Source organism: Vanessa atalanta, chromosome 3, assembly GCF_905147765.1.
Source record: "Vanessa atalanta chromosome 3, ilVanAtal1.2, whole genome shotgun sequence".
In the NCBI taxonomy this organism is placed as follows: domain Eukaryota; kingdom Metazoa; phylum Arthropoda; class Insecta; order Lepidoptera; family Nymphalidae; genus Vanessa; species Vanessa atalanta.
In genome coordinates this window covers 9,753,063-9,768,057 of record NC_061873.1, presented here as the reverse complement: position 1 = coordinate 9,768,057, position 14,995 = coordinate 9,753,063, and the positions used below count along the sequence as shown (strand labels likewise).

Here is a 14,995-nt window from a genome sequence, read left to right as displayed (position 1 = left end):
CTGCTTGTCTACTGCTGATATCTCGCAACAGTGCCAGCCCTAATTTCGACCCCGAAGATATTAAATTATCAATCAAGCAGCTTTATCCCGGATAATTTAAAAACTATCATGAACTCAATTAGGTTCATTGAGATTTTGATGCAATTAATGTTAAATATGCCTAATTAATGAGATAGACAATTATTCAGATAAGCACGTGTTGTTATTTCGATTTATCTTTACCCGAAAATAGATTCGAATTCCAAAACAATTGTATCTAAACCAAATGCAATAATAATATTTATTGATTTCGAGAAAAATGTGACAAGCAAACAAAATATTACTATGAGATAAATTTGTAAATTAAGAATACATATAACGACGAATATTTTTTTAAAGAGTTATTTTAATATATTTTCATGTCAAGGAACTTTTCTAAGTGCTCGCGTATATCAAGTTAGCAACAATGATAATAACGAACTACATAAATACGAGTACGTTCGTTAGTAATTATAATACAAATATCACGTGTGTCACTTGTGTGATATTATAAACAACAATAATTGGGAAATATCCGGCTCGTCTTAGTTTAATTTATCATTATTTAATGTAAATAATTTGCTTACTTCAATAATAATAAAATTTAAGAACGAATTAGACTATAATATCGAAACATTCATTTACTTATGAAACAATAAATAATCTACAGGCTAAGTAAATATTTAATATAACTTTTAAAAAACTTTGGAAATAAAAGTACATATCCTGTTTAAAAAAAAATCTTCAATTTCGCAATTCGTTTAATTTATTTTGATTAATTTAATAATAAAGTAAATAAAATATAATTAAGTTATCTATATAAATATATTTATATTTATAAAGAAAATATAATTAAGTTATCTTTGTAGCATTTTTTAAGCATTTGTTAATCAACTTTATAGATGAAATCACTGACAAACACATCAATTTCGCAATTCGTTTAATTTATTTTGATTAATTTAATAATAAAGTAAATAAAATATAATTAAGTTATCTATATAAATATATTTATATTTATAAAGAAAATATAATTAAGTTATCTTTGTAGCATTTTTTAAGCATTTGTTAATCAACTTTATAGATGAAATCACTGTCAAATTTATACTATTTATCTTGCAAAAACTATTGATAAGCTTTACATTGAAAGAAGGCCACACGTTTAAACAACTAACGAGGCCAATACTTTTATCCTTTTGTTCTCAAGTCGAATCCCAGACCAATAGAAACATATATAAATATTGTTAGACCTACATTTCTTAAAACTACTTTCAAGTCTATTAATAATACATTTTTTACAGTCATATCGTAATTTTTTATGAGCTTTTATATTTGCTGGCTTTATAATATTAAAATACTACGATGATATTTTACGACAAGTAGAAGTAGAAAGCTGGATTCTTTATAGCCGTCGGCATACCGCTGCGGTTGTACCAAATTATTATACCATATCAAACTGGTAAAAATATTAAATTTTACTGATCGTACAAAACCACAAGGCGGATAACACAGCATTATCAATTATTCTACTGCCTCAATAATTCAAACATTAATAACTAGGAGTGCTGTATTTCAGTCTGAAGGGTGAGTTAGTCAATTTATTAGACACAAGGAATTAAACATATTCGACTCTGTCCCCTACCAATACTGATAAAAAAAATGTATTTAAAAACTTCACAAAATATTTATTTTTTGCTATTTATTATATAAATATTATCGTGATAGATGCATAATATAATAATTATACTTTATTAATATTAAAGTACACATCCTACTTATATTTTCATACATCTTACACGTCACATTGTATCACAATGGCAAACTAAATGAAGATGATAAAAGCTACGTGGGAACTAGAGCCGGTGACGCTTCGCGAATATCTTTATCTTAGATTATTTCATGAACATTGAATTAATACCAATATTTCGTGAAAGCTAAATCTAAATCCCAGACTATTATTACAGAGTAATGTAATTTATTTATTATATATTCAGTAATAATTCAATACTAGTAAACATTATGTTGAAACGAAATACAAAACTTATTAATTTCAACATCTGGACTCGTATGAATAATAAACAATAATTCAATATTTTTCTTAGTATACGCCATAAATTTACGAATGTAAATATATTTTCTAAAGAAAACACATTTCAATTATGAAATAAGATGTGACTGATTTTTTTAGTTTTATTTATGTATTAACGTTTACGTGAGAAAATCATTTGGAAACCTATTGTTATTTCCTTGCATCGTCGCAAAAACATATCAGACGAGGAAGCCGAAAGGAGTACAGTTGCGAAATATTAACGGGGTCGGGCGGCGGTCTGAGACGGGCGGCTCTTAAATAGTGCTTACAGATAACATTGTATCGACTTGTAAATTATTGTTTTGTCAATATAAATTAATTTTATGACATTATAATAATAGTTTGCGCTAATAAAACCAATCAGATGTTTTAAAATACACTACGCTAGAAATTGACGTAGGTACATAATTAAGGTACCTATAATATCTTCCAAAATGTAATAATACTCAAAATCATGAAAGTGTCGTTTAAGATATATGTGTGCTGTATTACATATTATAATATCGTAACTGTTTCGAATATGTTGATTTATTTTTCAAAACTCAACAATTTACCAAAAATATTAATCACCAAAGTACTATATTTATATTAAATTTATGGGTAAACTGCATTAGTAATTTGGTAACTAATATTTTTTTACTACATATCTTGTACATTTTTCATAAATACATTATTAAATAAGTAAAATAATGAATATTGGTATCGAGAAAAAAGAATGAAAGGAATCAAAAACATCGATACAAATAATCAGAGGCAATGGGCAGCTCTAGTGTGTTTCGGCGAATGCTATGCGCAGGCGCGAGGGCGGGCGGCGATGTGACGCGTCACGCTCGCCCAGCTGACGGCGCGGCCGCGTGACGTGTATACGCAACCGCGAGTGTCGTGCACGTCTGCTACATATGCGGCTGATACCACGACCTGCACGGTGAATCTTTCGTGTTATTTACTGTTGCACCCCTTGTGATCCAAATGATGGTGCGACGTAGTGGACGTTACACAGTTAACTGGCGAGGATTTAGAGACTTCGTCAGCAATAAACCTCCCGATGACGGTGAGTTGTTTGCAAATCGGCGTGTGAATAAACTTAACCTCAAATCTAATGTGAAATAAATTACTATTCAAACATTGTAATCCACTCAGTAGATAGAATATCGCTTCACACATAATGTCAAACACGATACATACCAGACATCCGCAGAGCCTCATTAAATTGTTTGCGCATTCACTCTTAATGTATTCGCAAACTATCGACATAATAGTTTAGCTACAATTTTAAAACCCTAAACGAGTTTAATCTTAAATCTGATGGGTGCAAATTGCACTTCGCGTGTATGTTAATGTTATATCATGTATGTTATAGATTTAAAAGTTATTTAAGTTTTACTATTTATCAGTGTGAACGTTGTAAGTATGAAACATATACTTACAACGTTAACGATGATCAAGCGTGAAACTTAAATAACTTTAAAATCTATGGGACATCACTAAAATCATGACAGAAAAATAATCTACATCAATATAAACAATCAGAATTTTAGTGAGTATCTTAATTATTTGGCTTTAGTACTCGTTTTGACTATGAAATAAACAAATCTGAGCCAATAAAAAACAATTGAACAACAGTAAGTATAGCATACGCGAATAAAATGAAAGAAGGCAAAGCACAAATTGAAGCTATTCAAAGATTTTGCTTTACATGGCAGTGTTCTCTGAATTTATTTTCAAGCAAAATATAAGTAGGTTCATTAGTACTTTACAAGTAGAGCTACTATTTCATTTAATTCATTGTTTCATCTATAAAAGTTCATAGTATATTTTGCAAGTGCAATTTGCATTTTTTAATTATTAAGGGGACTTAGTAGAAGTCGTAGCACGCAAATATATGTCACGGCTTAAGTATTTCCGCAGTGTGGTTATTTTTTGCATGGCATATGATTCACCGAATGTATTATGCAGCTTACGATAACTTTTCGCCGGTCGGTAATCTCCTTTCCTTAGTAATATATAATTAATACTTATTATTTAAGATGTTATTTAAATTTATTAGTTACATAATATTATGTAACAATCATAAAGACGTAAGTATATTGGCATTTATTAAAATCATTTTTTCCGGATAATTTATTATACCAAAGACATAGTCAGTGGACAGTCACACGCTCTCGCATCACACTTTATCCCAGTTATACTTACTCAAAATCCGGCCAATGAGATGGATGCTGATGCAACAAAGAAGACAGGCGTTTGCAAAATCAAAAATAAATGTTTTATTCAAGTTGAATCTTTCCATCCTTATACACAAGTTTGTCACAAGATTAATTATCTGTTCAAGTTCAGAATGTAAATTCCACCGATAAAAATTTGCGAGCAAGTCAGTTTTATTATTTATCATTAAACATATACTTACTTAACTTACCTTAGCTATAAAGCTATAATACACCATTTGAACATTCATAGTTTGGTACAATTTTAGATATTTAAAATACAATCGTGATTGCGATATTAAACTCTTTCTGATGGACCTCACTTACCTTTGTAAAGAAAGAGATAATAATATTGATTATAAATAGGTTTACTCGTTAATACATATCTTTCGTAAAAGTGTTTTTTTTTATTCCTAGTATTTCGTAAATAAATGTTAAGCTAATTTCACATAATCGATGAAACAGACGCTGGTGCAGTACAACCAAGTATCCCTTATTTTTTCTTTTTTATTATAGATATTAAATTTGCTTTTAATCAATATATTTTAAATACCATTTCGTTTTATATCAAACATCCGTTAAAATAAGTAGAGAAATATATTGCTCTATCGATATCATAATAATGTTAAGATTGTAAAGTGATGATTTTGTTTGTTCCGGCATTTATCAGTTAAAATTACTTATCCGATTAATATGTAAATATCATATTATGATAATTTATATAGAGAGTACTTGCACATATATTCATATTGCGACTTTTTAATTTTATGATATGATGTCAATGTCGGACAGCAAATTCTCGGTCATGGTACTTCCCAAAAACTGCCAAATCCATTACAGTTATCAGAAAAATTCCTTCCTAAAGTCATATATATTTTGGAAATATAATAATGACTTTAGGAAGGATTTTTTCTTATATATATTGTCCTGTCCTTTACTCCATATTTTATTTCCTTCTCTCTTAGAGTATTGACATTAACATTTTATAAATGAGTCACGCGATTATATTTAAGGTTTAAAAAATAAATGGTAACGTGACATTAAAAGTTATCAAATATGAGCTTGAGACTCTTATGAGCTTAGACAATTGAGTCGATTTCTATCGTAGGTATATCGCATGAGAAAAAGAGCGTGAAACTTGCAATTAAATGTACTTAACATATTATGAGAGAAGATATCTTTTGACTCGATATTAATTTTATATAAAACTCTACTCGGATTTATACTGCGGTCAGTAAAGTATGTAAAATCGATAATATACGATTAGAATATTTAATAACTTATAAGTATATTTACAACGCGTAATATAATAAATAAGAAATATGAATAACAATAAATACCTAATAAATAAGAACATTAAAGTCAAATTAACATCGATTTAGAATCTAGAAATCTGAAAGAATGCATTAGATATGATGAAATTTAAAATAGATGACTCCGTCTACTGTTCAAAGCATCTACTAACCAAACAAAAGCAAAATAAAGCATAAGAATCTATTTTCGTGTAGACCGATCATACATCTATCATGTTTCTATTAGTGACACTGACCGTGGATAGGAATAGATCAAATCGAATGTCTATATTAGAAACATTATATTGTACAAACTGATCAGAACGAAAAGAAATGACAATTAACAAAATTCGTGACTAGAGAGTTGAATTCATAGACCAGTATTTCCTTCCAATAGTAAAGAAAAATTTAAATAGCTCTACAAATAACTAAGTACATATATTATAATATATTTACGTAGTTTTTATATAAGTTATGTTGGCAGCGTATTCTAAGAAGCTAGTTAATAGAAACATTAGTAGCAAGTACACCCTTATATTATCTATTACAAATCTAATGAAACCCTTAAATTTAGTTTTCACTTTAATAAATTATATAGGTTATAAATGTACAAAATCATCTAGCATCAAGAATAATATGTAACGATGCATAAATTTGCTCTATAATAATTCTAAGGATTACTAAAGTATCATTTTTTTAGGAAGGTAAGTAAGTTTTAAAGATAATGTATCACAGGTGGCTAAAAAAAGAATTTCCGAGTTAACATGTAAAAAATGTAATTTTCGTATCATATAAAAGATGTATTCAAGGGCCTTTACAATATAAATTTTATCAAACGCAACATTTAAAATCTATTAATGCTATAAAGCATCAAGGTATGCTTTTGTACTAATTTAACTTGAAAGCAATTCGACTATCTGAAATCCCGATGAACTGAAAAGTGTAAAAGTAGGCCGCAGGACCGACGGTTTTAATTGTTTTCAAAATCATGGGAATATTGACACTGTAAATTTTTGGACACCGTGCTGGTATAGAGAATTTCGACCAATAACCGAATACATTTTTAATTGTCGCACCTGTAGTATCAACTCAGGACTTTGGGATCTACGCCCTTCAAGCTAGCCACTAGATAAACGATAAATAATAAAATGTAAAAAAAGGAGCTGAATTGTATTAGTCTACATATTTATATGCGCGCGAAGACTTTACTACTGCACGTGGAAAACAAGTGGGTCCACTTGTTTTTCATCTTACAAAACTGTTTGCTTGGCGTTGGTTGGCCCTGCTAATGTTTAGTGCACTTACTCAATGATTTAATTCGAGACAATTCGGAGGTGCATGCTTTGACACCCCATCTCTTCAAATTCAAAAAGTAGGTACATTGATATATTATTAAAACATATTGATTAAAACAAATCAATTTGTATCATCATGAGGCTAATTGTTGGATAACTATAATATGTCCTCAATCATGATATATAAATAAATAAATATATTATTTGCTATGGATAGAACATGAAAGTCTGATAGTACTATAAATGTCTATAAATGTCTGTATATTCAACTCTTTCATTTACCAAAAGAAGGGATTCTGAAGAACGATAACATTACCCTTATATACCGATATCAGGACATCATATAACTTTCTTTTTAAAAAATTTGAAGCAATGCCAATTGGCCTACTCAGTGCTACTATATTGGGAGAAACATTTGTATTTGTACACTTATGACTATTAATAATTGGAATCCACCACCACATGAGAAGAATATAAATAAAAAAAATATCTCCAGCTTGCTTACTGTAAGTAAGTGAAGACAAATTTGTAAGAATTAATAAGGATTTCAAGACGTTAAATTTAATTTTAGTGTCAATGAAATGATCTATAAAATGCCATAAAGTTGATCACAGACCTGGTTTAAAGTAACTGTTAGGTCTAGAACTAGTAACGTTCATAATATGGTACATAGCACTAGTTATTCCATTTTACATCAGGTGCAAACTTTTATATAACGAAAAATATTTAGACTTGACAAAAAAACATATAGATTCTCTGTTGATTGTTATTATTTTCGAAACAAATACAAGTGCTCAATACTTATATCGCATTCTTCGTTAGATAAAAAACAAGAAACATTGAACAATAACAGAAGTACCTACCGAAGATCTTTACGGCTTACTTTGGGATTAAAATGATCGATTCCAGACACATTTCTAAATATAGAATTGGAAAATTGACAAAAAATAATGTTCTCAAACAGGTTAAGTCGCTATTTTATTTCCGAGCTAGTAAAAAATTGTACAATCTTTTACAGTAAATAAAAATATATGGATTTTTTTTTAATAAAATTCCTTCATAAAATCCTATTTCACGCATGTTTTATTTGTGTACAGGGTAATAGTTACTGTATTTATACATTATTGATACTTTATCATCAAGCAATATTAATAATAATCTACTTTTCTTTTCTATAGAAATACAAGAAGAATCGCAGCCAGAAGAAGATCTGTCAAATCATGAAGTAATATTTTTAAAAAGCATAGTAGAAAGCCCCGATTTTGCTAGAAAGTATGGAGTAAGTATTATAAATGGTAAATTAATCATCATCACCATCATCAAATAATACATCTTTTATAATGGAGACTTTATTTAAGAAAGACAGACGGACAATTTGTTGACGCAAAAGTGTCACTCTATTCATCAGTCAATGTGTAATTCTATTCATATCTAAATAGATTAGCTTAAATAGATAGCTTTACCTTAATTCAGCTGACACTAAATACAAAAATAATGAATTTATTTTATATTGCAAATTTGTAATAACAATAGTTTTAACAAGCTTCTAAAACATTATTCTATTCAGTTGTTAGTTATAAAAGTAAAGGCATACTATTTTTTATCTGTTCCTCAAAGCTACTTTTGACAGACACGGAACATTGATAATATCATTTCTGTGTCATAATTACTGTGTCGTATTCGAACTGAATTTTCAGCTCTATGAAAACGTAATAGGGTATGAATTATATTTTTACAATGAACATACACTCAAACAAAAACACGCAACACGAAACGAATTCCCAATGAGAAACTGAGTGGGTGTGTACATATATATTGGCCAATTTATTCGTTAAAAATGAATTTATTTAAATATACAGAATAATTTTGTCATATTTTTTATATATTTTTATAGTTATTTTCAAATATTGTGGTATGTTGTGTGTTTAAAATAAAAGTTTTCATTCAAAATTATGAAATAAACAAGTGCCACGCCTAAGCCTGTTTTTTGTTTCATCCTTTTTATTGTAAAATCTTTATACATAAAACAAAGATTTAAATTTTATGTAGGTCTTAGTGTACGTGTTGATGTTACAGGCGATCGATTCGGAAGAGGACTTAATCGTTAAGCCAGTCTCCCTGGATAATGTAAACATAATAAAGTCTCTCAGTGAATATCGTGGCAACAACATACGGACTATCGAACAAGCTGAACTAGCTATATTGTTGTCCCGAGTACACTTCAAGGTAAGAATTTCACTTACAATCAGTTAACCAAATAGCTAAATCTTTGTACTTAATGCCTGTAGTCCAATCATACTTAACAATGAAGGACAAGTGAATTTTTAATATAGTCCTGTGAAATGTGTTGTATTTATGTAAAATCCAACTCGAGAATACCTTTGTTTTATGCCTAAGACATATTGTTATTAAATATTTATTTACATCTTAAATATTTAGTATTTTAAATAGGCACTGATTGATGCTCATGATCAAATTGGGAAAATTTGGCTTGAGCGTGGTTCTGGGATTGATGAGAAAACTTTAAAAGAAGAACAGAAAGACGTAGCTGAAAGCCTAGATTTAAGTCCAGACCAAAACGGAGACATGCCAGTGGAGACTGTTAAAGTTGTAGGGCTTAGAAAAGTACCTGGGCAACCATTGGGTTTAACGGTAAGTACTGATAATCTCTTAAGCATATCACATAAAAAACTCAAACCCAACAATCTCTACTAGAATTATGTATGATTGAACAAGATAAATATTTATTATTACCATTTTCTTATATTTTATGGATTATATTCATAAAGATATAGTTAAATTAATTAACAATAATACTGGAAGTCGTTTTTTCATTTTAGGTTACAACCGATGAACATGGTCAGTTGATAGTAGCTAGAATCCTAGCTGGCAGTGCTGCAGCAAAGCAAGCACTGCTCAGCGTAGGGGATGTGTTGCTAGAGGTGGATGGGGTACAAATAAATACCGAAGACCAGCTAAAGGAAGCTGTTTCTAAGCCAAACGATAGAGTAACACTCAAAGTTGGCCCTAACCTTAAAGAAAAGAATGCTCAATTAACTAATAAATTAAGTGTAAGTCAAACATTAGACAAATAAAATGTTAATTGGTATAACATTATCATAGGGTATTTTAAATAATTATGTTTAATTTTCAGTGTTATATGAGAGCCTTATTTGATTATGACCCCTCTGAAGATACATTATTACCTTGTAAGGAGATTGGATTAGAATTTAAGAAAGGTGATATTTTACAAGTAAGTCAATATATTATGATAGTTATATTTGAATGAAAGTATCTTTGGCTAAATCGTATTATTATAATTATGTTTTTTTTCCGTAGGTCTCAGATAGAAGAGATCCTAACTGGTGGCAGGCAAGTCATGTGGAAAAACCTGACGTTGTAGGTTTAGTTCCATCGCCTGAGTTAGAAGAGAGGCGAAAAGCTTATGTACCGCCTGAGGCTGATTTTGTTCACAAAATTAGTATATGTGGAGCTAGAGTAAGTGTAATTTAATTTTTATAGGTTCTAAGATGGCCTCATGGTTAGAACACATGTATCCTAACTGAAGAATGGGTTCAAACATAGGCAATAATCTCTAGGTTTACATGTGCTTAAATTAGTTCTATAATTCATTTCGTGGCTGGTGGTTAAGGAAAATGTGACGAGGAAACTTGCTTGTGTCCCCACCAACTCTCATTTGAATAGTGCGGCTGATTAAGCTTCAAACCTTCCTCTTACAAGCCGATTAGACCGTGTCCCAGCAGGCATACTAAATGTTCTCAGCGATTTTATAAAGATGCTTTCCTGCACTGGTCTAGTAAATACACTAGATAAAAGGCCAATCCCCAGATGCTATGTTCAAATCTCTGGTAATTGAGTTTTTGTGTCGAAAAATTCTCAGTAGTAATTCCCTAAGTCTGGAAGTCGGAGGTGTGTACCGCCTCGGAAAGCTCATGGAGTCTTTGGTCCTGTATCTGGATTTCCCATCTGAGCATGGGTGCAAGGGAATAGGCAGTGCACAGGTGTTTACGGTCACTTGTGCACTATAAATCAGGAGGACATCAAAGATCTTGTTAAAATATAATCCGACATCAGTTCATTTATTTGATAGTATGCCTAAATATGTTTTACTGCGTTAGGTTAGATTTTTGAGATCTAATAAATAAATGAATATATGATTTTCATCTCGTATGTTACCAGAACACCTACTCATCATCCTGGCCGTCGGATAGTACTAACAAACATACACGAATTCTAGATATCTAAGAAGAAAAAGAAGTTCGTGTACGAGTCGCGCTCGAGCGTGCAGCTGGAGGGCGCGGAGCTGGCGCTGTACGAGGAGGTGGCGCGCACGCCGCCCTTCCTGCGCCGCGTGCTGGCGCTCGTGGGCACGCGCGGCGTGGGCCGCCGCACGCTCAAGAACCGCCTCATACAGGACCAGCCCGACCGCTTCGGGGCCGTCGTGCCGCGTGAGTTCCGCCCGACACGTTTTTTTTCAAGATATTTCAGTTTTAGTTGAGATTTCAACAATGCGGCAATATTTTTTTCGATTTTAGATATTCGATTTAACCCGGAAATAATAAATTCCCAACCCTCTTATTCGTATATATCATGGGAACTCTACTCTATTATATATGGCCAAATGTGGACAGCCGTATAGCAACAATGTTATTTGAAAAAAAAAATCTTAAAGAAATTCATCTTTATATATTTATAAGGACTTGATTAGTTTGTGATTTTACTTGGTATTTGATATCTTAACAGTCTATTAATAATTATCTCAAAACAGATGTCTTGAGTAACTGTTTTTTTTTTATTATTTGTTCATTTAAGATATTACAAAATGGACCTAAATTGGGAGTTTCTCTTGGCGAAATAGATACATTTTTATTCATATGCTTCAAAAAATAAAAGATTAATTTTAAAATGACTCAATTTTTTGTATTCCATATATAGAAAAAAGATTTAATAATTATATTTCATTATGAATATATTTACAGATACGTCGCGTCCACCTCGCCCCCTCGAAGAGAACGGCATGTCGTATTGGTTCGTATCGCGCGAGGAGATGGAGCGCGATGCCCACGCGGGACGCTTTCTAGAGTACGGCGAACACAATGGACATCTCTATGGAACTCATTTAGACTCCATAAGAGCTGTTATTAAAGAAGGTAATTTTTTTTCTCCTCCAAGCTCCAAGACTCCTATTAAAATAAACAATTCAAGTTACACTACCTTCCTTTTCTCATTGCAACACTACAGTCCACACCTCTATTAACTATTAGACTTGAGATAAAAAAAAAACTTTAGATTTACATTAAAAGGTAAAGTATCTCTCAGACGATGGTGTTTATGTTATATTTGATCCGCTGTTCAAAATGTTAAATAGGTAAAATGTGTATACTGGACTGCGCTCCGCAATCACTCAAACTTCTACACAACAGCAGCGAGTTTCTGCCGTACGTAGTCATGATCTCAGCACCGGGCATCGAACAGTTACGCAATCTCACATACGCCTCCAACCGCAACTTAACGGTAAAAACAAGTTCACTTTATAACCAAAGTAATGAATGACATTCATATATGGAAATTTAACTACAAAAGTATCTAGTCCTTATAATGTATAGCATGTAAAAAATTTATTCATATATACAAATTTGAGTTTGTAGATTATATAGAAGAGTTTTGTTAGTATAGATTTTATTGATAGATTATTTACCAACTACCTTTTGTTTTTAAATATATAAACATGTTAGTTTATTTTATGGCATGTTTGAAGTAGACGTATACTTTTATGTTCGTGACGGTTGCGCATGCGCCGTGTAGTTCGATCGGCAGAGCTCCATCCGCTACAGCTCGCGGCGCGCGCGCACGCTGGAGTCGCTCGCGTCACTCTATGAGGTAAATTAGATTACATTTTTATTTTCATTTTTACCTGTCGAACTTTCTCCAACTAGCTGACATCGTTCTTAGCACCTCTCAAGTAACTACTGGTGATAAGCTTTACGCGAGCCCGTCCGGTACCACAGTCTCATCAATAATACTGCTAAACTACAACACCGAAGTGTTTTATTGTGCCGTGTTCGGGTTTAATGGTTGAATGAGCGTAATCAGTCGTACTTGAAAAATAACATCTGAGCTTCCACTTTGCTTTACAACTAATCGAAAACGACCCGACTGAGACGATGTAATTCACAGGAAGAAGACATGAAACAGACTCTAGAAGACAGCGCGCGCATCCAGCGGCAGTACGAGAAGTACATCGACCTGGTGCTCACCAACAGCAACTCGGACACCACGCACGCGCGCCTCATGGACGCGCTGCACTCGCTGTCCACCGACCACCAGTGGGTGCCCGTCACCTGGATCTACTGAGCCACCCGCAGCAACGAATACGACGTAGTACTCTTCTGTAACGCTAAGTAGTTGATAGTTTCGAATGTTAGGAGTTGAGCCAATTGCATTTAGAACGTTTTGAGCAAATGTTACATTGACAGCTTTGAAGATAAAATTATTCTTATACTTGATATTACACTGATCTATCACAATAATGTATAATAGAATATTATACCAATATCAGTATGAAAAATTCACATACTGGTCAATTTATAAAATCGCGCTATTCGGCTATTGTAAATTCGTGTAAAATACGACATCACAATACGAATTTATATAGACGATCAAATTTACTATTAGTAAAATTTAGTAATCACAAAAAGAAGAATTTACATGATTCAATTGCAAAAATGATCTTTTAACTAAGCACTAATTTTTATTAAAACAATGTATCTGCTATTCATCACGAAACAATCACAAACAACTACTTTAATAAATATGTAATACACACACATATATATATATATATATTACATACATTTACAACAGTTTGTATACATTATATCTATTTTTTCATTTAAACCGATATATTTCAAATAATAAATATATTATTTATTAAGATTTTTATCATCACATGGTTGTATATAACCTTATATCAACTGTTTTGGATCAAATAATCTCATTATATTTTAAGTCTAACTTAGTTTTTACTCGAATCTTATCGAGATATAAATAAACCGCAGTCGCAACTGCTTTAACATAACTGGTAATAATCATTCCAATAATTTTATTTCTTAATATACCCTTCCATAGGAAAATTGTTACCATTACAAATGTAAATGTTCTCATAATCCCTATACAAAGTATCCTGAACCACCCGATTATAATTACAATGTCTTTAAAGTGTTCAAAATTAAGTCCCACCTGGATATATAAGCTTATTCCAACTACAGAAGGAATAAAGAAAAATAAATAACCATAAGATTGTATTGACGCGATATCATAGGTCGAGATATAAATTATCTATGATATTAATTATGTATTTGGCGCTAAAATGGCGTTTTAAATGTCGGCGAAGTTGCTTTTGGAAGTTTGGATGAATAGAGATGTATTAATTAAGTATTTTTTGTAGTGCATAATATATAGCATAGCAGCTTTCAGCAAATCGCATGGAGTATGTAAATGGAGGGTTTATTTATATCTACTCCTTCTTGGATTGGAATAGGCTATAGTTATCTGTTACTTAAGTAACGATAGGTAATGAGTATTTTAGGTGTGTAAAAAGGTTCTAAGTATATGTAATTGTAGGGCGATCATTCGCAAGGAATGTAATGCATTTAATTATAAACACACACTTTCACAAACTATTGAATAATTAAAAATATGTCTCAGTTAGTTATTTTTGTATTTACGAATTAAGTTGCCACTAGTAAAATAAGGTTTTGTATTACAAAGACACATCACTTACATATTTTTTAAATTAATCTCTCACTGCAAATTATGAAGCTATGAAAATATGTATAAATAGTTCGAATGCTTTTAATTTTTTTATTAATCAACTGCGATCTGCTAATGTTAAGAACTTATATACCATAGATATTATTGTAATATTAGCTTGAATTTCATAAGGATTTTACATTCCGTCCATTTTATTTTGTTAATTAGCTGTAAATTTTATTGTATCGAGGATATTCAATATACATTAATATGTAAGTTTAAGCTTTATTTTATTTTCGCGATTACATTTACGCCATGTTTATTCTT

The 14,995-nt window shown here is 31.3% G+C and overlaps 1 protein-coding gene across 2 annotated transcripts; it reads left to right on the top strand.

Annotated features, from left to right (window-relative positions):
• Positions 1–2,939: 2,939 nt before the first annotated feature.
• Positions 2,940–14,988, top strand: LOC125076857 (protein PALS2). 2 transcript variants are annotated; one of them, XM_047688574.1, is made up of 12 exons: positions 2,940–3,155; positions 8,074–8,174; positions 8,972–9,121; positions 9,347–9,547; positions 9,736–9,966; positions 10,050–10,148; positions 10,235–10,393; positions 11,154–11,364; positions 11,896–12,066; positions 12,285–12,430; positions 12,722–12,796; positions 13,094–14,988. In XM_047688574.1, the coding sequence occupies exons 1-12, from the start codon at positions 3,074–3,076 to the stop codon at positions 13,268–13,270; spliced, it is 1,803 nt and encodes a 600-aa protein (XP_047544530.1). In that variant the 5' UTR covers positions 2,940–3,073; the 3' UTR covers positions 13,271–14,988. The 2 variants fall into 2 exon arrangements, with proteins under 2 accessions (XP_047544530.1, XP_047544531.1); XM_047688575.1 differs by lacking the exons at positions 2,940–3,155; positions 8,074–8,174 and adding an exon at positions 8,686–8,695 and having other exon boundaries at positions 13,094–14,986.
• The last annotated feature ends 7 nt before the right edge of the window (positions 14,989–14,995 follow it).

What these genes read in the sequence shown, in the direction of transcription:
- LOC125076857 (XM_047688574.1), top strand. Translation starts at nt 3,074, where the DNA reads ATGATGGTGCGACGTAGTGGACGTTACACAGTTAACTGGCGAGGATTT. An exon ending in CTTCGGGGCCGTCGTGCCGC is followed by an intron (nt 11,365 to 11,895) that starts GTGAGTTCCGCC and finishes ATATATTTACAG; the next exon opens with ATACGTCGCGTCCACCTCGC. An exon ending in CCTCCAACCGCAACTTAACG is followed by an intron (nt 12,431 to 12,721) that starts GTAAAAACAAGT and finishes TGCGCCGTGTAG; the next exon opens with TTCGATCGGCAGAGCTCCAT.